The 22,777-nt window shown below is 41.2% G+C and overlaps 2 protein-coding genes across 7 annotated transcripts in view; one reads left to right on the forward strand and one right to left on the reverse strand.

Moving 5' to 3' along the window:
- The window catches only part of PLCB1 (phospholipase C beta 1), a 746,923-nt gene that overhangs the window by 624,948 nt on the left and 99,198 nt on the right, over positions 1–22,777 (forward strand). For 4 of the 5 annotated variants that reach the window (XM_021077401.2, XM_021077400.2, XM_085003046.1 and 1 more), the window contains 4 exons: positions 648–780; positions 4,100–4,153; positions 7,349–7,568; positions 13,615–13,795. In XM_021077401.2, coding sequence (XP_020933060.1) covers positions 648–780; positions 4,100–4,153; positions 7,349–7,568; positions 13,615–13,795 — 588 coding nt within the window. Of the gene's footprint in view, positions 1–647; positions 781–4,099; positions 5,007–5,070; positions 7,569–13,614; positions 13,796–22,777 lie in introns of those variants that run through there. The other variant, XR_014831904.1, reaches the window with a different exon arrangement.
- LOC146395186 (uncharacterized) overlaps positions 1–22,777 on the reverse strand; it is a 255,009-nt gene that overhangs the window by 18,468 nt on the left and 213,764 nt on the right. The gene's annotated exons all lie outside the window — the stretch shown is intronic.

Genomic DNA, 22,777 nt, shown 5'->3' on the forward strand with positions numbered 1-22,777 from the left:
ACTCCACAGCCTATGCTTATGACTACTGTGTCAGTTAGCTACTGCTGCATAACAGACAACCCCCACATTTAGTGGCTTCCAACATCAGCTGCTTATTATTGTTCATGAGTCATTTTGTCATCCGAGCAGTTCTGTTGATCTGGACGGGGTCAGCTCATCCTGCCAAGCTCACTTAAATGGATGTGGTTGGCTGGGGCCTGGCTGGCCCAGGACCTCCCCCCCACCCCACCTACCTGACTCAGCTCTCCTCTATGTGGTTTCTCATTCTCAACTGCTCTAGCAGGGGTCTGAGAAAGCAAGAAAAAAAATGGAAACTCCTTTTCAATTCACTGCTGATATCAAGGTTTCTACTCTCATTTAAGTGAAGTAGATCCCATGCTGAGGTCCAGCGTCAGTGCAAGGAGGACATGTCCAAGGGCCATGGACAAAGGAAGGTGGAAAAATCGGGGCCCTTAATACAATTAACCTGCCACAATCATTGTTCAACACCATGCTGTTTACATCCTACTTTCTACACAGTTCCAAATGTGATATTTCAGATTCCAAATGAGTTGTGAAAATGCTATCTGATGTAGCCTGGTGGGTTTAGGAAGGTAACAGAAGCACAGTAAAAAGTGTGGAAAATGAAGGGATGTTTATAATTTTAGGTTGATCCTGGGGAAGCACCATCAGAAGCTCCAAGTGAAACCAGGACAACTCCGGCAGAGAACGGGGTGAATCACACTACATCCCTGGCACCAAAACCACCTTCCCAGGCTCTCCACAGCCAGCCAGCTCCAGGTAAACTCTGAGGCAAGAGCTGTGCCACATGACTAGGAGCCTCTAGTTTATTTGTTCCACTAAAGGAAGTGGCATGATTGAGTTAGCACTAGCATCACGTAAATAGAGATGCATGGGCCTAGGAGGTGCTTCAGAAATGTGTGATGAGGGAATGAATGAGGAAGGGAAGGGATGGAGGAAAAAATTAATGAACCCCAAAAGAGACTCATAAGTGCTCATCTGGCCCTGCTGATAACATATGAAGCCACAACGGTATATCACCCAGATTCTCCATGTCTTTGTTTAGTCATAGATTATGGTCCATTCACTGGCAGGGTGTGGTTTATTTTTGTTTTATTTTTGGCCATGCCCAAGGGATATGGAAGTTCTCAGGCCAGGAATCACATGCACACAGTGACAATGCAGGATCCTTAACCCATTGAGCCACAAGGGAACTCTGTTTTGCTTTAGAAGCATGTTTGTAGTTCTGCCTCACTAAGTCTCTGCCAAGAATTCCTTCCCATCTTCCTCCAACTTACTTTTCAAGAATTTAAGTGTCTACCATGTGCTGAGTACTCTATTCAACCCTTCCCATGGATTATCTCATTTAACTGTTAGACCAGGCATCTGAAGTTCAATTCTACTCTTGTAGAATCCCATGCTGCAGAGGAAGAAATGGCAGTTTTTAAATGACAGGGTACCTCTGGAAGTACCTCACTTCTCCACAGTCCTGAAGTTCTTGCTTTTAGCTTCTGTGCTCCCACTGAGGCCACTTAAGAAAGTCATGGGAAGTTTCTATTGTGGCTCAGCAGAAACAAACCCGACTAGTAACTATGAGGGTGAGGGTTCAATCCCTGGCCCCCCTCAGTGGGTTAAGGATCCAGTGTTGCGCAAGTCGTTGTATAGGTCTCAGACGCAGCTGGATCTGGCGTTGATGTGGCTGTGGTGTAGGCCAGCAGCTGTAGCTCCAATTCGACCCCTAGCCCTGGAATTTCCATATGCCAATATCTGCACCCCTTAAAAAAAGAGAGAAAGTTTTCAGAGATCAATAATAGTAAGGAGATGACTTGAGTATAAAACAAGAAGTGATGTTTCTAAGTGAAAATTTTATATACCAAATCATTAAGTGCTTCTGGAATATGAACAAGTCCCTGAAATAGTGACTATAACCTTATGCTTTGGAAAGTAAAAGAGAATTTAACATTTTAGTATTTTAGTCTTTTAACTGGATGATTTGGAATCATTTGACTTTCAGAATCTTTTTTTTTTTTTTTGTCTTTTTTTTCCTGCTGTTTTAGGGCCACACCTACAGCATATGGAGGTTCCCAGGCTAGGGGTCGAATCAGATCTGCAGCTGCCAGCCACAGCCACAGCAGTGCCAGATATGAGCCACGCCTGTGACCTACACCGCAGCTCAAGGCAACGTCGGTTCCTCAAACCACTGAGCAAGGCCAGGGATGGAACCTGCGTCCTCATGGACACTGGTCAGATTTGTTTCTGCTGAGGCACAACGGGAACTCCCAGAATCATTTTTAAAATAGTACAGAATACATTGGAAAATGGCCTCCTCTTCCCCGGCATTAATGCTTGTCCAAGTCAGACCGGGAATTAATATTGGTGCAATACTCAACTAAACCGCAGGCGTGTTTGAACTTTACCTTCTTTCCCCTAACATATTTTATTGTTCCAGGTTCCAACTCAGGATCCCACAGTGTATTAATTATCATGTCTCCTTAGTCTCCTTAAATCTCTGACAGTGTTCATGCCCTTGGCCTTTTTAAAGAGTACTAGTCAGGAGTTCCTGCTGTGGCACAGTGGGTTAAAAATTTGACTTCATCAGCTGGGGTTGCTGCGGAGACCCGGGTTTGATCCTCAGCCTGACTCAGTGGGGTTAAAGGATTCTGCATTGCAGCAGCTGCGGCATAGGTCTCAGATGCAGCTAGGACTGAATCACTGGCATAGGAATTCCCGTTCCATTCCGAGGGTGCTCCCATTTAAAAAATAAATAGGAGTTCCCGTCGTGGCTCAGCAGTTAAGGAACCCAACTAGCATCCATGAGGATGAGGGTTTGATCCCTGATCTCACTCGGTGGGTTAAGCATCCGGTGTTGCCGTGAGCTGTGGTGTAGGTCAAAGACATGGCTCAGTTCCCGCATTGCTGTGGCTGTGGCTGTGGTATAGGCCGGCAGCTACAGCTCCAGTTCGACCCCTAGCCTGGAAACCTCCATATGCCTCAGGTGTGGCCCTAAAAAAAAAAAATTGATTAATTAATTAACACAAGAGTACTAGTCAGTTACTTTGGCAATAGTCCCTCAGTTTGGGTTGGCCTGATGTTTTCTCGTGATTAAATTTGGGTTATGCATTTTTGGCAAGAATATCACAAAAGTGATGCCATTCTCAGAGCACCATATTCGGGGTACGTGAGGTTACTATCTCATCATCAGTGATATCAGATCACTTGGTTAAGGTGCCATATTTCTCCACTGAAAGTTACAATTTTCCCTTTTATAGTTAATTGATATCTTGGGGGAGGTACTTTTAGATATGCAACTGTCCTGTTTCTTCTTAAACTTTTGTACAGTGATTCTGGCACCACCAATGGATCTTGCTGCAAATTATTCCTTCCTACTGGTTAGCCTTTGATTTTTATTTTATTTTTTTGCCACATCCTCAGCATATGGAGGTTCCGGGGCCAGGGATTAAACCCGAGCCACAGGGTGACCCAAGTCACAGTAGTGACATCGCCAGATCCTTAACCCACTGCACCACAGGAAAACTCCAAGCCTTTGATTTTTTTTAGGGTGCACCCATGGCACATGGAAGTTCCCAGGCTAGGGGTCGAATTTTAACTGTAGCTACTGGCCTATGCCAGAGCCATAACAACACCAGGTCCAAGCCACAGCTCACAGCAGTGCCGGATCCTTTTACCCACTGAATGAGGCCAGGAATTTAACCTGTGCCCTCATGGATACCAGTCGGGTTCGTTTCTGCTGAGCCAAGATGGAAACTCCAAGCCTTTGATTTTTAAAACACCACTTGCTATTCCTGATTTTGCCAAAAGGTGGCAATATCATTGCCTAACTGAATCTGTTGACAGTTTTGATTCAAAGTGGAAAGATTTCCTTTCTCTCTATAAATGGAGCTTATAGGTTCACATTTATTTAGGTTTCCCCAAAGGTACAACATGAAGACATTCCTTAGAATATTTTTAGGAGAAATTTCTCCTGCAGTTTGTAATTTCTCCATAAGGAAATTTAGAGTCAAGGACCAAATATTGTTTTATAGGAAGGGCAAAAATTTTAAAGTTAAAGGAGGCTATTTATTTTATCTTTTCATTTTAGGTTCTGTAAAGGCACCTGCCAAAACAGAAGATCTTATTCAGAGTGTTTTAACAGGTAAGTACTACACTTTTCCCCTATGGAAATAGGCAGCTGAATATTATACAGTCTAAGGATTTAGAGGAGAGATGTCTCTTCAGCTTTGAAATATAATGCCATTAATATTTCTTTTCTAAAACCGTCTCCAGATATGCCTCCTGGTTCAAGCCACACAATGTAAGCACAGAGAAGGAACCATACTTGGCAGATAGAACCCTGTTAGTATAAAAATAACATAATTTCACAAAATGTATTTTAGAATCAAGGAATAGTTTAAAACTGAAAATGTGACCTAGTGAACAGGAATTCACTCTTCCCAAAGTGCCCACAATAAAGCATATTTTAGAAATGCATAATATGAACGATTTGTGACCATAGAATACACAGTGTATAAGAACCATGATACAGTTTAGAAATATTTTATATTTTGTTAGCTACTGAAACTAGCAGGATTAAAATTGATACAAGCTTTCTTTGTAATACTGGCCCAAAGAAAAACAAAAATGTACATACATGTTCACCAAAAGCAGCACTGTGGGTAACTGTAAACAACCTAAATGTCCATGAACACCAGGGTGAATAAATAAATTCTGATATAGTCACAGATAAAATAGGATACAGCTATAGAAATAAACTACAATTCTATACAACTACATGGATAAAATTCACAAGCATAATGTTGAAGAAAAGAGGACAGATACAAAAGAGCACATTTTTTTTTTATTCCGGCTACATAAAGTACAAAAATAGGCAAAACTAATTTGTGCTGTTAGAAATATGGATTTGGATTATTCTTAGGAGGATGGGTGGGGGGAGCAGGAAACAAAAAGAGGGCCTCTGGGGTGTTGATTGTATTTCGATTTTAATCTAAGTGATAGCTATAGAAGCCTGTTCACTGTGTGTACATTTAAAGGGGTTTTCGATTTTAATCTAAGTGATAGCTATAGAAGCCTGTTCACTGTGTGTACATTTAAAGGGGTATCTATGTTTTATACACTTTTATGCATGTATGTGCACAGCAAAATAATACATAAAATATGCATTGAAAAATTACTTTAGAAATGTGTTAAAAGAAAACAAGTGCTTAAAGATTTAACTCCAAAGAGTTCCCTGCAGGTTAAGGATCTGGCATTGTCACTGCTGTGGCTTGGGTTACAGCTGTGGCAGGAGTTTTAGCCCTGACTCAGGAACTTCCGCATGCCACAGGTGTGGCCAAAAAATATAAAAGGTAAAAATTTAACAAAAAAGATTTAATCCCATGGGAAATGATACAATGTTAACACATAAAACAAGAGACACGTGTAAATAAGTAATTACCGATTCTAATATTACTTAAATAACTGCAGAGATGAGGATCAGGGATCTGTACTTATTAGCACTTAGCAGTGCTTATCTCTGGATAGTTTATGAGTGATATTTGTTTCCTTCAGATAAATGGACCTTACTTTTATGCTTAAGAGCATACTCAAAGAATAGCCTTTGTTGCACAGACTTTTAAAAAATAGTGCTTTCTGTGGAATTATTTTTAATCATAGGATGGAACATCTTGAACTCTGCTGCTAAACTTACCACAGTTGGTACCCACACCATTTTTAAAGAAGTGGGGTTGAATCTGTCACCAAACTGCAGAAATTCCTGAGGATTATGAATTTTAATATAATAAGTCATTATGTAACCATAATGAGTCCATTTGGACCTGAGGGAAACCGTTAAATAAATGTACCTGATTCTTCCCTGGCCTCTTTCTGAAAAAGAATCAAATGTCAGGAGTACACATACATTATTTAAAAGCGGAGCATATTTCAATTGCTTCAAGACCTTAACATTAAGAACATAAATTATTACTCTGATTTCAATGTTTATCCACTGCATATCTCATTTTCTTTTCTAGTCTGTTGTTATTCATGGGATATATTATTTCTGAATCTCCTAACAGTTCTAAATATTTGTGATAACTTATTTTTGTTTCCCAGAAGCAGAAAGTTCAAATCAAAGGATGCACACATGTGAACTGTGGCTTAATCTAGGTTTAAATAAATGGTAACTCACTGAATTTAAGACACCATCAATATTAAGGCACCCACTATTCATGGATGGTCAAGAAAGAAAAGCTCCAATAGATCATGACATTCCATTGACTACATGACCCATCTTCATTTTAGAAATGTTAGGGTATTTTTAAAATGCCTATTCTAGAATTGATTACATAAATCAGTAAAATATACTGTTTTAAAATTAAGCTCTGTCACATTAAAAGTTTTCTCAGCTTTAAATTAAACACTGTTTAGTGATGTAAGCTACCATCAACCTCACGGTGCCTTTGGGCAAATCACAGTTAAGAGCCTTCCCTCACTTTATTGATTTATACGGGAGCAATGCTGTGATAAATATACAAACCAACAATGTCTATTCTGTGAATGGTGCCCCTTAAACATGGTGCGGGAGAACCTATACAATCACTTGTTAAGCCTCCAAAAGCACACTGCCAGAAACTATGTGAAAAACTTTGCATTCGTTCTTTAATTTCTTCATCACCCTCGCAACCCTAAAAAGGAGAAATACCGTGATCCTTAAGTGGATCTTGTTGGTGCCCACTCAGGTCCTTTTCACCATCTGGCGCACCCAACTGTGGTGAATGCTGGCTACTAACAGCTCATAGCTTCCTCTGCCCTCAGAGGAAGGAAAATTGCCCTCAGCCAAAAGGAAGCACCCTCTCCTGGAGCTTCTGCCTCTCCCCAGTGACTTTCCCATATATGCAAAGAACTGGCTTTTTTGCCACAAGCTGAGACTGATTCTATAGTACAGTTCACTGCTCCAGAGCTCCCCCTAGGATCAGGCAAGAAACCAGACTCTAGCCGTGACAACATCCTTGTTCAGCCACTTCTGTATCTACTGCCCTTACTTCCCTCCTCCAGAAAGCCCCCCTCGGCAAATCACAGGCACTTGAATCCCTCTCTTGGGCTCTGTTTCTAGGGAACCCATACTTTAAAAAAAAAATTGCAAGTAAAGAAATCAGGTCTTCAGGAAATTTGGTAACATAGTCACAAAGTTAGCAAGTGATAGAGCCCAACTGGAATAAATGTTTTATATCAGAGCTCCACTCTCAAGCTTCAAAGGGCGCAGATGAGACAAATGCTGCTTAACAAACAGCTGCTACTTCTCTTCACATCTGTATCTCAGCCCTTCCATGCCTCACATACCCATTTGTTGCAGAAGTGGAAGCTCAGACTATTGAAGAACTAAAGCAGCAGAAGTCATTTGTAAAACTGCAAAAGAAGCACTACAAAGAAATGAAAGACCTGGTTAAGAGACACCACAAGAAAACCACTGACCTTATCAAAGAACACACTACAAAATATAATGAAATCCAGAATGACTACTTGAGAAGGAGGGCAGCTTTGGAAAAGACAGCCAAAAAGGATAGTAAGAAAAAGTAAGTTGAATAGGTATATTTTTATTGGTTTGTCTTATAGTATAAAGGAAGAGAATCATCAATATGGATTTTCGGTGATTTTTTTTTTAATGGACAGACTACAGTTTATTTAAATGATTTTCTATTGATGAACATACAGGTTGTTTTTGATTATCTGCTATTATAAGAAATGTAGTAACAGGGGAGTTCCCGTGGCGCAGTGGTTAACGAATCCAACTAGGAACCATAAGGTTGCGGGTTCGGTCCCTGCCCTTGCTCAGTGGGTTAATGATCCGGCGTTGCCGTGAGCTGTGGTGTAGGTTGCAGGCGCGGCTCGGATCCCGCATTGCTGTGGCTCTGGCGTAGGCTGGTGGCTATAGCTCCAATTCGACCCCTAGCCTGGGAACCTCCATATGCCGCAGGAGTGGCCCAAGAAATAGCAACAACAACAACAAAAAGACAAAAAAAAAAAAAAAAAAAAAAAAGAAATGTAGTAACAGAGTTCCCTTTGCAGCTCAGCAGCTTAAGAACCCGACTGGTATCCATGAGAATGTGGGTTTGATTCCTGACTTTGGTCAGTGGGCTAAGGATCAGGCATTGCTGCAAGCTGCAGTGGAGGGCACAGATATATCTCGGATCTGGCGTTGCTATGGCTGTGGTGTAGGCTGGCATTTGCAGCTCCAGCTGATCCCTAGCTTGGGAACTTCCATACGCTGCAGGTGTGGCCTGGAAAAAAAAAAAAAAAAAAAGGAAATGTAGTAATAAACATGCTTGGATAAATCTTTTCACATATTCATAAATTATTTTAAATAAAATTCTAGAAATGGGATCCCTAGATCAATTTATACCTTTTGTTTTTTAGTTTGTAACTATCATCAAGGTATGAAAGAGCAAAAAAATGTTATATCATTAATACCTTAATTTATGTTTCCATATTAAGTTGAATTTTTGGCATATTTATTGTTGATTTCTGTTTCTTCCTTTGCAAATTTTCATATCATGATGCTCACTTGATCTTTTTTTTTTAAATTGAAGTATAGTTGATGGATAATCGATGTGTTATACCTTGTCTCGGACCTACACCCCTGCAAGAAGGAAAACCATCCATTTTCCCCTCAGCTCACTTTTGCTTGTAGGCTGAATTTCTTTATTTGGCAAAATCCTAAGACTAGAGATTCAGGAAGTCCTACTCTTGAGTTTTAGCCTCAGGGCTCAAGACCAGCTGGCTGAGTTGATAGCTGATTCGCTGTACTAGAATCTAGTTGGAGGGGCAACTTGTGTTGAGGATGAGATTGGTTTTTATTTTTTTAATTCTTGGCCACACCCTTGGCATGCAGAAGCTCCAGGGCCAACAGACCACAGCTGCAGCCTGAAGTAACAACTCGGGATCCTTAATTCAGTCACTACCAGGGAAATCCTGCAAGTTGTCTTGTTGAAAATCAAATCTCTGCTACCCTTTGCTGCTCTATCTGAAACCCACAAAGCCCTGGAGAGATAACCCTTGTTTAGCATCTAAGGGTCCCCACAGCCCCCTGTACTCAGATCGTGCTGGGGAGAAGCATCTCTCACACATTCATTCAACCAATATTTATTGAGTGCCTACTGTATGCTCTGGGAACACAATGGTGAATACAGCCCACCCAGTTATCACCCCAAAGTGGCTAACATGGAAACACAGGAATTACATGAGCATGGAAGCTGAGTCAGACAGGCTGTACCACATCCTTACCGTCACTCCTCACTCCATAATCCCATCTTGATGCCACGTTAGAGAGAATGGTAAGAGGCATTTGTCAGATACATATTATGACGTATGGTTAACATGTGTTTAGCTTGAAAGCACAATCAAAACCTAGTACTTGGTTTTTAAAAAGCAGCAAAGTCATCATTTCTTAGAGCCAAAGCAGCCTTAGAAGCTGTCTGAGTGAACTTTTGTCACTTCCTCAATGAAGAAGCGGAAAACTAAAGGCTTAACATGTACCCACAGTCATACAAACAGTTCAAGCAAAGCTTGGCCTAAAACTTCTAATTTCTTAGCGATTTGTATGTAGTCATCAGTTTATTCCTGTATTTATTTACTTGTAAGTCATATCCTGCAAACTTCCAATAGAATATTGAAGTAACTTATCATAGAAGACATGTATAAAAATCCTATAAAAATAGGGAAAAAATGCACACAGACTGTCTACCAGTTACCAGACCTGCTGTCAAATACATGAGTCACTAGCCACAAACAGTGACTCCTTGAAATTGAGATGTGGGAGTTCCCATTGTGGCTCAATGGGTTAAGAATCCAAATAGTGTCCATGAGCATGGGGGTTTGATCCCTGACCTCGTTCAGTGGTTTAAGGATCTGGCGTTGCCACAAGCTGCAGTGCAGGACACAGACACAGGCTTGGATCCTGCATTGCTGTGGCAGTGGTGTAGGCCAGCAGCTGCAGCTGCGATCAGACTCCTAGCCTGAGAATGTCTGTATGCCACAGGTGCAGCCCTAAAAAGTCCAAAAAAACCCCACAAATTGAGATGTGCCTTAAGTATAAATCACACAGAAGAGTTCAAAACTTCACTAATAAAAGGACTGGAAAATAGCTCCTTTTTTATATTGACTTATATTGACTTTAATTACATGTTGAAATATTTTCAAGGATCAGGTTATGCACAATATATTATTAAATTAATTCCACTGATTTCTTTTTAAGGTAGCTACAAGAAATTTCAAATCACATATGTGAGAAAAAAATCAAATGCGTGGTCCACATTGTATTTTGACTCAACAGCACTTACCATTTAATGTAATTTCTGGCCTTGAATACTGAAGTTAGTGCTTAGCTTCTGAGAAAAGGGAATATGGATGGCTTTGATCAGTCTCCTTATCTGATTAAAGAAAACTTGCTTGCTTTTTCAAGAAAGACAAACATTTTCCTGGTATTAAATTACAGGAGAATTCATCTCATGGATCTTATGTCGGCAATATTAGGCAACAGGGGAAAATGTCTTCAACCTTGTTTTTGGAGGAGATGCAGAAACATCGCTCCTTCGGTTATTATTATTATTATTATTTTTTGTACTTTCCTCTCAAACAATAAACAACAAAACTCCCTAAGCATCTAAGCATCTAGTATTGAAAAATACATCAGGAGAAACTTTTTTTCAAGAAGCAAAACCACTGAGATCTGACTATGTCTGTCCATATCTTATCCCCGTTGATACATAATAAGATCCCGGAAATACCTCCATGTGACAGTCATAATGTCCATTAGATTAATTCCTTTTTTTGCCAGTGAAATTTTAAAAATTTCGCTAATTTTCTTTTTGTTTTGAGTGTGCAGTTATTTTTCACAAAAATGTATCAATACATAATAGGCATATTATTTTCAAATGAAATATTATTTTTTAATTTTATTGGTATATAGTTGACATAATATTGTATTCATTTCAGGTGTACAGCAAAGTGAATTAGTTATACCTATACATATCTCCATTCTTTTTTCCCATATAGGTTATTAAAAATTATTGAGTAGGTTTTCCTGTGCTGCTGCTTCTTTTTTTTTTTGTTTGTTTTTTTTTCTTTGTAGGGCCGCACCCACAGCATATGGAAGTTCCTGGGCCAGGGGTCGAATTGGAGCTGCAGCTGCAGGCCTATGCCACAGCCACAGGAACCCAGGATCCAAGCCGCATCCGTGACCTTCGCCACAGCTTGAGGCAACGCCAGATCCTTAACCCGCTGAGTGAGGCCAGGTATCAAACCCACATCCTCACAGAGACTCTGTTGGGTTCTTAACCTGCTGAGCCCCAGTGGAAACTCCTACAGTAGGTTCTTGTTAATTTTTTTAGATTTTTTTTTTGAGGTAACATTGCTTATAACAATGTGCATTGCATGTGTACAGTATTACATTAGATTAGTTTCTTATCCAAACATCTATCATCTCAACTGAGCTTCCACATAATGTGAAGAACACAGCCTTTGCTGTTTTCTAGATGTCTGTCCTTGGGTAAGCTGCACTGCTGCTCCCCCTTTCTGTGTCCTTAGGCACGTTGTCTCACCGAGCCTCAGTTTCTTCCAGTGTAAACTGGAGGTGGTCCCACCTCCTAGTTGGGTTTCACAAAAGCCAGAAGTAAAGCAGCAGGTCCCTGGCATCTGCTGAGTGGTCAGGAAATGTTGCCTCGTTGCCTCTGCTGTGGTGGTGGTGGCTGAATGAAGCAGCACCTTTATGCTCTGACTACACTGACTTCCTGCCACAAAAGACGATAATGGATCTCATGTTCATGCCAAGAGGGAGGCTCCCCCACCCATGCTTCTCTGCTCTGAGGTTGAGGAATAGACTTATCCTAGGATGGAGGGCCACCTTCAGGCAACCTTGCCATTCTCAGGCAACCTTGTCCGAGAGCCTGGGAGAGGGTTCCTTCTCATTTGGCATTGTAAGTAAAATGCACATAGAAACTATGGAGGAAATTCTGCATTCCTTATTAGACAAAATCGGATCCTAACACCAACTTCTACGAATGGCCTCTCGGTGTGGCACCACTGATGTTGGCCTGATGCGAAGAGAGAGCATAAGGAATGCGTGGCAGCTGGTTCCAGAAACCTCTTCTGCCTGTTCCACTTGGCCGCAAGTGGAAAGACAGAGACAGAATCTGATGTGCTGGGGATCTTAGGTGGTTCTTTCTCCAGAGGTTTCCATACAAATGCAAAGAGCAAACCTGCTCTCAGTATCCCGTTCCCAACACTGTCCCTCTTTCAAATTGTCTTCCAAGAAGTAAGAGCACAAAGCTTGAAGAAATCACACTGTTTTAAGACAATAAGAAGTTAGTGAGAATTGCCCTGGTTTGTTTCCACGTGTGTCCGTCCTAAATTTCTAAATATCTGTATAATTCTCTGCTGTGAATAACTCAAAGAAAGTCACCCTGTACAAAGTGAGCACTCAATAAATATGTTGGAATCAACCTCATTCATCCTCTTTTCGCTGGGAATGAAAGCATTTTGAAGAAAGTACCATCTGGGGTGGAGAGATCAAGGATGTTGGTTCAGCCCCCAAAGAAACTTATTTTAATAACAAATCCTTGCTAGCAAAAGATGTCAGGAGACAGAATGTGCACCCGGGAGGATTGCCTGTATGTGGCATCTGCACATGCTCTCTGTTGTCAATCTATGTGGCCCAGATGCAAAATTCAGTTTCTTTTCAACTCCCTCTGCAGAATCATCATGCAGGGTGTATAGGAGGAATGTGGCTGGGAATTACATTATACTTGCCATGTTAAAAAAAAAAAAAAATAGGAGTGCCTGTCGTGGCACAGCGGAAATGAATCCAACTAGGAACCATGAGGTTTCGGGTTCTATCCCTGGCCTTGTTCAGTGGGTTGAGGATCCGGCGTTGCCATGAGCTGTGGTGTAGGTTGCAGGTGTGGCTCAGATCTGGCATTGCTGTGGCTGTGGCGTAGGCTGGTAGCAACAGCTCTGATTAGACCCCTAGCCTGGGAACCTCCATATGCTGCAGGTGTGGCCCTAAAAAGACAAAAGACAATCAATCAATCAATAAACAAACAAACAAAATAAAAAATTGGAGTTTCCGTTGTACCTCAACGGGTTAAGAACCTGACTAGTATCCATGAGGATGCAGGTTCGATCCCTGGCCTCGCTCAGTGGGTTAAGGATCGGTGTTGCCCCAAGCTGCAGGGCAGGTCACAGATACGGCTCCAGTTCAACCCCTCACCTGGGAACCTCCATATGCTGCAGGTGCAGCCCAAAAAAAAAAAAAAACCTAACTAAATAAATAAAAGCTGTGAAAAGTCCTTACTAGACATGTTTTCTCCCAAGGGAGGATTATTTTTCTCTCCATCACCACCACTCAGCCCCCCAGCTTCCTGGCTTTCCTTTTCTACCTCAACTGTGTATGAAGACCCTCTGCTGCTAAGCTTGTCCTTGCGGTTTCAGCCTCAAGTGGCTTATCTAAATATTTATTTCCAAACACAGTGCTCTCCCTAGGAGGAAATCTGGTGAACAGCCCTCTCCCTCCACCTTGCTCTGACATGCATATTTTTTTTGAGTCAAGCTCTGTGTTTTCTGCAGATCAGAACCCAGCAGCCCTGACCATGGTTCATCCACCATTGAGCAAGACCTCGCTGCCCTGGATGCCGAAATGACCCAAAAGCTAATAGACTTGAAGGACCGACAACAGCAGCAGCTGCTTAACCTTCGACAAGAACAGTATTACAGTGAAAAATACCAGAAGCGAGAACACATTAAACTGGTAAGCCTGAAAATTGTGATTTAAGTTTCTATTGCTGGAACCTTCTTTTCTTTAGAAAATTTTTGAGGCTCTTGGATAACAAAAAGGGAGACAGCAGCAGGTCTGGCTGGCACTTTCATTTTACTTCCTTACTTGAATAATCTTATTTTTTTTTTTTTGCCAAGTTCTAGAGAGAGGTAAGATGCATTTCTTAGATCCATATTGTGACATACGATTAAACATGTGCTTAACGTAAAAGCACAATCAAAACCCAGTACTTGGGTTTTAAAAGGCAACAACATAAATAAAAAAGCAATGAAATCATCATTTCTTAGAAATGAAAATTGCATAGACCACATAGTGTCCATTAAACTACTATTTTACAAGCCCTGCTCCTCCAGCATCTTTGCCAGGCTCCTCTCTATTCTCCAGTAAGGCCATGTTTTATTTTTATTTTCACGAACTCATTTTTGGGCTCTAATAATTTGGGGGGATGTTTGAAATCACACAAGAAATTACACAACACATGTCTTTAAGAAAATTAAGAACATGCTGCAAATAAATGTTCATTTGTTTATGTAGTAGTGTAGCTTTACAGTAATAACAAGAGCTAAAAAATTATAAAATCCACTCTCCTTCATTCAGAAAAATCAATATTTAAGTGGCCAATATGAAATATTATCTACCCAGTGAGGTTCCTTATGAAAAGAAATGCCATGATCTCCCTTAGTAGTCAGTTTTGTCCTCCAAAATGTTTTCTCAGAGATTGTGACATTCCGCTGTTGTGGGTGGCTTGACACATAGTAGGGTCATGACAAGTATTTACTGACAGGTAAATTAAATGAATTATGCAATACAGGAACCTTGAAAACAAGCTTGTGCCAAACACAAAACACATGAGTAAGCTGAACAGAAATAAATAGTATACCCAGAGGAAATGGGTTCTGAGAGGTGTTTGTATAACCTGCTCATCTCATTGCTGGAGGCCTGTCCATGGAAGAGAATTCGGAGGCTGCTCTGCTTGCAGGTTGCAAGCAGTGGGTGGTTTAGTCATGACTGTGTAGCAGATGGTTCAGCTTTTCAATGACAGTATGCAAATGAGCAGGTCCAAAAAAATCACAAGGGGAGCTTATCAAAAAATCAGATTCCATTTGGTTGGTTAGTGTCCACTTAAGCATGCCTTAGAATCACTTGGAGGGCTTGTTAAAACACAGAATGTCAGACCCTACCCCAAATTTCCAATTTAACAGGCCTGGCGTAAGGCTGATGATGGTGACGCTTCTGGAACCAGGCACACACTTTGAGACCCACTGCTCTATACCTAAATGTGGGGCTCAAGGACTTATTTTTAACAAGCTCCCCACAGTTTGGATGGTCTGCCTTGTTGTGAACTCCTGAAATAAGACCTAAGCAGGGAAAGAATGGTTGGGCAAAGGGGGGGGATTTGGTGCAGGCTGCAGAAGACCTGAGAAGACCATGTGAATTTTAATGGGAGATAATGGCTTTGGGACCCAGCTACAACTCTGTCTTTCTCAGTACCCTATCCCCCTAGGACTCCAGAAAATAATAATAATAAAAATTAAAATAGCAACTGTGTATTGAGCACCCCCCCACCACAAGGCCGTAGGCTGTGCTAAGTGGCCCTATTTAATCCTCACAACACTGGCATTTGGTACTACTGTCAACCCATTTGGCAGGTAAAAAACATACAGCGAAATGCAGTGACTTTCCCAAGTTTCTCCAACTAGAAAGTGGAGTAGTTGGGATTTGAACTTGGTTCTCTGACTTTGGAGCCCCTCCTTTATAACCATTGTGCAGATTCCTCCTAATTCAGTTTTCCAGCTAAGTTCTCATGCAGCAGCAGAGAGCACACAGCCCACTCCTGCATTATGATGGCTGAGACACTGTACCTACCTCTTTTTATTTTTTTTAATTATTTTTTTAAATTGTTATTTCCCCAATACAATTTTTTTTTTTTCTACTGTACAGCATGGTGACCTAGGAGGAAGGGGAAGGAGTGGGGTGGATTGGGAGCTTGGGTTTGATAGATGCAAACCATTGCCTTTGGGATGGATTAGCAATGAGATCCTGGTGTGTAGCACTGGGAACTAGGTCTAGTCACTTATGATGGAGCATGATAATGTGAGAAAATAGAATGTGTACATGTATGTGTAACTGGGCCGCCTATCTCTTTTTAAACAGTTTTATTTCAACTTCTTTGCAATTATTTAAAATGCACTGTTCAAAGGTTTGTAGAATATATATATACACTCATAAATATGGAGAGCCATCCCCTATTTTATTTTCTCTTTTTAGGGCCACACCTGAGGCATATGGAAGTTCCCAGGCTAGGGATCAAATCAGAGCTGCAGCCGCCGGCCTACGCCACAGCCACAGCAACGCAGGATCCAAGCCACATCTGAGACCTATACCACAGCTTGTGGCAACACTGGATCCTTAACCCACTGAGTGGGGCCAGGGATCGAACCCATGTTCTCATGGATACTAGTCTGGTTCATTACCACTGAGCCACAACAGAAAGTCCCATCCCAAATTTTAGAAACTTTTCATCATCTCAGAAAGAAACCGTGATTCATTCACTCATTTATTCAACAAATACTTATTAGATGTCCACTGAGCAAATACTTTTAAATCGTAGCAGATAAAAATGACAATCCTAACCTTTATGGAGCTTACATTCTAGATTGGACCGGGGGATCCAGACCGTACATGAAATAAGTTGGTAAAATATGTGATATGTCAGTTGGTGATTAGAGCCGAGGAGAGAAATCTTTCTGAAGTGGGAAAATAGGGAGTGAGGTGGAGTCGGATGCAGAGAGTGCTTTGAAATTTTAAATGAGTACAGGATGAGACTCACTGAGAAGACGGCATTTGAATGAGGAGGAGAAGGACTGACTGTGCCAACTTAGGGGGCAAAGTTTTCCCAAGGGGGAGAGTAAGCAAAGACTCTGGGTCAGGAACAGGCCCGTGTGATGGAGGCACAGCAGTGTGGCTGTGTTCGAGGAGGGCTATCAGGATCTGAGGTTGAGAGAAGGGATTTCTGGGGCCAGAGATGGATGGTTCGGGGTCTTATGGGCCTCTGTGTCCTCTGCATTACACTCAGAGGGCAGTGGGAGCCACTGGAGGGTTCTGAGCAGGGAAGTGACACCATCTGAAGTCACTTCCACAAGAACTGCTCTGGGGCTGAGCTGCCCAGAGCACAGGGAGGAAGTGCAGTCCTAGGAAAGGGCCCTCCCAAAGCATAGTCCAGAGGAACTGTGGTCCGAGGGTCAGAGACTCCGGGGTTCTCCCGCAGATGACAGAGGTGACCAACAGGGTCAATGTTACTTCAAAGACGAGGCAATCCAGCTGTAATCATCATGAATTTCCTCCAAGGGCCAAGCTTTGGCAAGGTCTGTTCCCCAGGGAAAGAGGCGTGGTAGAATGAGAGAGAAGCTGAGTTCTCATAGAAGAGTCTCGAAACAAGAATTAGAGTGTGGATGAAAACAGAAGCCCACACATCCCAGAAAGGCCTGCCAGGGAGGAGGAGACCTGAGCTACAAAAAAGGGGGAGCTGAAATCACGAGAAACAGCTGCACAGTCTCAAAGTCCCGGGAGGAATACCTGAGTGTGAGCTCCACATCCAATCCCACCAACAGATTTTCTCCTGGAGGAGAAGGTTGGTGGAGAGCTAGGGAAGGGCAAGCGGAGCTTACAGGTGGGAAATCCCACCTGAAGGACCCTTGGAGCAGGAGAGGTGGTAAAACTCCCACTGGAGGTGACTAACCTAGAATATGTGCTTCCACTCCCTCCTCCCCAAGAAAGAATGGGTGTGTCCATAGTGAAAGCTTCAAAGAGTTTTAAGAAAACTTACATTTGTGTCCAACATAGCCTGGTCCTTTCAAGCCAGATACAAGCAAACTACTCAAAATGATCCTCCTTTCACTATTGTGATTGTGGATTTGGGTTTAGAGAAAGCCCCAGTGCCTTTGAACACACCTATAAATGGGCTTTTGTTAAGAAGGCTAAGATCCAAACACCTTGCATTTGAACCACACAGAGTTTACCTAGTGGCCATTTCAGGGCATTCACAATTTATACTACATGCTTTCAGCTGACGTGTAGATCAGAACTTTCTATCAACCCCATTTGCCACAACTAGAAATTGTTCTGCCAGGAAGCCTTTTGACTGAAGGGGACCTAGGAGTGTCAGTTCTCTCTTTGCTTGTGGTTCTGAATTACAAGCGGGCCTCTTAGGCTAAATTAGATACGTGGAAGTGTAATTAAAAAGCAAGGAAGCCTCAGGTAAAAGAAGTATTGGGTGATGAGGAAAATTAAGCAGAAGATATTTTATCTCCCAAAATTGCTTTGGGAATTAAATGCAAATGTGAACCCACAGTTCAAGGATTGAAAAAGAAACCGTGGCTTGTAAACTCCTGCCAGATGTTCATTACAACTTAATATCTGCCAAACTCACTGATAGACATTGGCGGTGAAGGTGAGGAAGGCATTGTCAGTACAAGTGAGGGAGCAGGTACTACAGTCCTGATACCATGTGATAAATACAACCATAAATCTGTCAGCAAACCGATACGGAGACACAGATGTGGGAACAAGGCCTGACTATAGAGATTGGTTAACTCCCGAAGAATTATTTTTTGTTTTTTTGATTTTTGATTTTTAGCCTGCACTTGCAGCATATGGAAGTTCCCAGGCTAGGGGTCAAATCAGAGCAGCAGCTGCCAGCCTACACCATAGCTACAACAATGCTGGATCCAAGCCATGTCTGTGACCTACACCACACCTCACAGCCACACCAGATCTTTAACTCACAAAGTGAGGCCAAGGATCAAACCTGCATTCCCATGGATACTAGTCAGTTTCATTACCACTGAACCACAATGGGAACCCCTTTTTTTCAGAGAGAATATTTTTGAGGTGACTGTTCGTATTATCACAAGAGGTGTCAAATGCGCACAAGCTTCATAGACTCTGAAGTTTTAAAGGACTTGTTCTACCTATCCGAATAAGGATTGTTATCTTTATTTTTTTAATTTTTAAAAATTTTTATTAAGGTATAGTTGATTTACAATGTTGTGCCCATTTCTGCTGTACAGCAAAGTGACCCAATCATGTGTTCCTATATTGGCTTCCATCATAGTCTCTCCTAAGAAACTGGACATAGTTCCCTGCTATACAGTAGGACCTCATTGCTTATCCATTCTAAATGTAGCAGTTTGCATGTGCTAACCCCAAACTCCCAGTCCATCTACTCCCTTCCTCCTCCCCTTTGGTAACCATAAGTCTATTCTCTATGTCTGTGAGTCTGTTTCTGTTTTGTAGATAAGTTCATTTTACCTAATTATATTTTAAATTCCAAATATAAGTGCTCTCATTTGGTATTTGTCCTCTTTTTGACTTATTTCATTTAGTATGATAATCTCTAGTTGAATCCATGTTGCTGCAAAGGGCCTTATTTCATTCTATTTTATGGCTGAGTAGTATTCCACTATACGTATGTACCACATTTTCTTAAGGATCATTATCTTTAAAACTCCACATCCAAATAGCTCTGTATCCTGGTTACTCCGAGGATGGTCCCCAAATCACCTGGGAGCCTGTTAGACCTGCACAGCCTCAGGTCCCCACCCCCAAGACCTGCTGAATCACAAGAGTCCCAGGTGACCTTTTACACATTGAAGTTGAAGAATGATGTTTTAATGCCTTTAATCCTTACCTTTGCTCAAAATGTATTTTAGAACAAAACTAAAGTTCCGCTTGTTGACGTAGGCAATACATCATGCTCTCCACTCCGCAGAGCTTGATCATCCAGCTGGATGCTTGTCTGTTGGTGACAAAAGCACAGGTCCTATGGAAATCACACCTGTGATTTCCTGTCTGCATTTACAATTGAGGGTGACAGTTACTTTCACTTAGAGGTGAGTGAAAATAAAGATGTAAATTCCCCAACCCCATTCAAGTTCTTGCATACCCTGAAGTCTCTTCACTGACTTCTTGGGGGTCTGTGGAGCCCAGTTAAGGAGAACTATATGGTTGAGAAATCTGCCCTAATTTGCCTGTTTTTCACTAATGCCATAGATTGACCCTGAGTTTTATCATGCCATTAGGGAAAGGTCTTAATTTTAAATGACTTTGGTAAGTGATAGAAAGTCTTGGAGGAGGGTCCCTCTGAGCATTCTCCATCAGTCCCAGAATCAGCTCCAGCGTCACACTCAAGCCTCACCACCCACGGCCTAGGGAGAGAAGGTGTTTTAGTGACATCCATGGGATCACTTCTCTGTTGCAGCAGTGTTTGACCTGCCATTTTGTCTTCTCTCTTCCTTCTCCTTTTTAGTTGCATCAAGAAAAGATTTTCTCATTTTCTCTCACAGCACCATATACTTTATCCTCTACAGAGGAGGCTTGTTTCATTTTGTTGGCTTCCTGCCTTTTCTCCTTTTTCTCATATTTTGTTTTCCACGTGTTCCAAGCCCATTCATTTCTCCCTTCCTTCACATAGACTTTAGTGGGTAGGATTTTTCTCATACCTCCTCTCCATCCCATCAGCAACCAGTCCTGGGCCTCAAACCAACATTAGCACCTGTTGTGATCAGCACACAGCCCTCATAGATTGCATCTGAGATTCAGTAAAAATAATCCATGGAAACTTAACATAGTGCCTAGAACATTGTCATCATTCTTGACTAAAGGACAGTTTGCATAGGATTTAGAGTAAAGAGACATGACTTCCATTTTTAGTTATGTAACTTTAGCTAAACCAGTTCACTTCTTTGTCTGCATCCCTGTTTCTAAAAGCAAAAGTTGGTCCAGGAATGCTGGTAAAGTCTCCCTCTGGACTATAGTGCTACACTTAGTTTATAAAATGTAGAGATGAGTCAACTCTCAGATCTATTAAATTAATAATTAGAGATTTCAGTTTAATGCAATAAACTGTGTTTTTCCTTTTGTGCATGTGCAGTAGGTCATAACGCATTTTTTTGTTGTTAGTTGATAACTATTTAGGTAAGGTTAAGAAAGAAAAAAGGCAGGGAGTTCCCATTGTGGCTCAGTGGTTAACGAATCTGATTAGGAACTCTGAGGTTGCGGGTTTGATCCCTGGCCTTGCTTAGTGGGTTAAGGATCTGGCATTGCCATGAGCTGTGATGTAGGTCACAGACGCAGCTCGGATCCTGCGTTGCTGTGGCTGTGGCATAGGCTGGCGGCTACAGCCACAATTCAACCCCTAGCCTGGAAACCTCCATGTACCTCAGGAGCGGCCCTAGAAATGGCAAAAAAAAAAAAAAAAAAAAAAAAAAAAAAAAGAAAGAAAAAAGGCAGTAAACAGAACCCATCCCCAAAGGCAAAGAAAATAATAGTTTTGACTTGTGTCAATTTAAAGAAGCTTAAAGAACAGAAATTCTGCCAAAAGGAAATTCCAAAATAGAATCCACCAGTCTGATCATTGAGTTTGTGCCCTCAGGAATTACAAGACTCATTGCATTCCATCTGGCAAGTGAGAGATGCTTGAAATGATATATTTTGCATTAAGAAAAAAAAGGAGCTGACATGCCTTGCTATTTATCTTCATGGGCAGCTCTTCCGGGTCTAACTTCCAAACACGCTGTTGAAATATTAAGCCCTTGATTTATTGCACTATTGTGGTTACAAACCACCAGACAAATCATGCCTCTTTTAGTCAGATCTCCTTTGTTAATTATTTGAAAACCTCCACTTTGAATGGTATTGCTATTTTCCCACATCTGAGTGGTAAGCAATATTTATTTATTTCATTTATTCTAGACTGAATCGTCTTGACATCTTTTAGACTTTGAAGCCTAATCCTAAAATTTTGGTGGTTGGGATTTTTGTTTTTGATTGGTTTAATCAAATATAATATCTCAACTAATTCAACCATATACAAACATGTTCTCATTTTCTTTTAATTTAACCAGGAAATCTGTAATTGCATTACTTGTACCAACTTATCAATGACTCTTACAGGCATCTTCTTTTTTTATGGGCAGTTATCCCTATTACAAAGGAATGATTTTTTGCATGTTATAAATTTGTACTTAAATATATATATGAATCATTTTATTTTTATTTTTTGGTATGCAAAATTCTCCAGGTCAGGGATCAAACCCAGACCACAGCACTGACAATGCCGGATGCTTAACCTACTAGGCCACCAGGGAACTCCATGAATCATTTTAAATGAAACTTCCCTTATCATAAAAATAAAGCACCTTTATCATGAAAATAAATATTTCATGGCCATAAATATCTACTATTTTCAGGATATTTTAAAGTAATCGAGTTCTAAAAATAAAACCATAGAATAATGTAATTTTGTATTTTATCACAAGAACCTTAGAGATCATTTAGATGCTCTATTTTACTGATGAGAAAACAGGGCCCAAGAATTGAGATGGCAAAATGCAAGCATCATCCAAGATGATAAAACACTGCAACTAGAGCTTCCTTTATCAGACTTCTTAATTCTTTTTTTTAAACTTTTTTTTTTTTTTTTTTTTTTTTTGTCTTTTTGCTATTTCTTTGGGCCGCTCCCGCAGCATATGGAGGTTCCCAGGCTAGGGGTCAAATCGGAGCTGCAGCCACTGGCCTACGCCAGAGCCACAGCAACGCGGGATCCGAGCCGCGTCTGCAACCTACACCACAGCTCACGGCAACGCCGGATCCTTAACCCACTGAGCAAGGGCAGGGACCGAACCCGCAACCTCATGGTTCCTAGTCAGATTCGTTAACCACTGCGCCACGACAGGAACTCCAAGACTTCTTAATTTTTTTAAGTTTGAAGATATTTCCTGTTAATGGCCTTATAAAAAAAATACCAGAAATATTATTCAAGGGAGTATGCTTCATTGAACCATTTATATTTCCCAGAAAGCTAAGAAGCTGACATTCACTTTGGCATATCTTAAAAGTGAAAAACAATTTTAAATATTATAGATTCATCTGGCCCACTTGTTGACATCAACTAGG

The sequence above is a fragment of the Sus scrofa genome, chromosome 17 (assembly GCF_054392235.1).
Source record: "Sus scrofa isolate SSC_HxYL_T2T_F1_AM1 chromosome 17, Sscrofa_HxYL_maternal_Yorkshire_Landrace_v2.0, whole genome shotgun sequence".
NCBI classification, from domain to species: Eukaryota; Metazoa; Chordata; class Mammalia; order Artiodactyla; family Suidae; genus Sus; species Sus scrofa.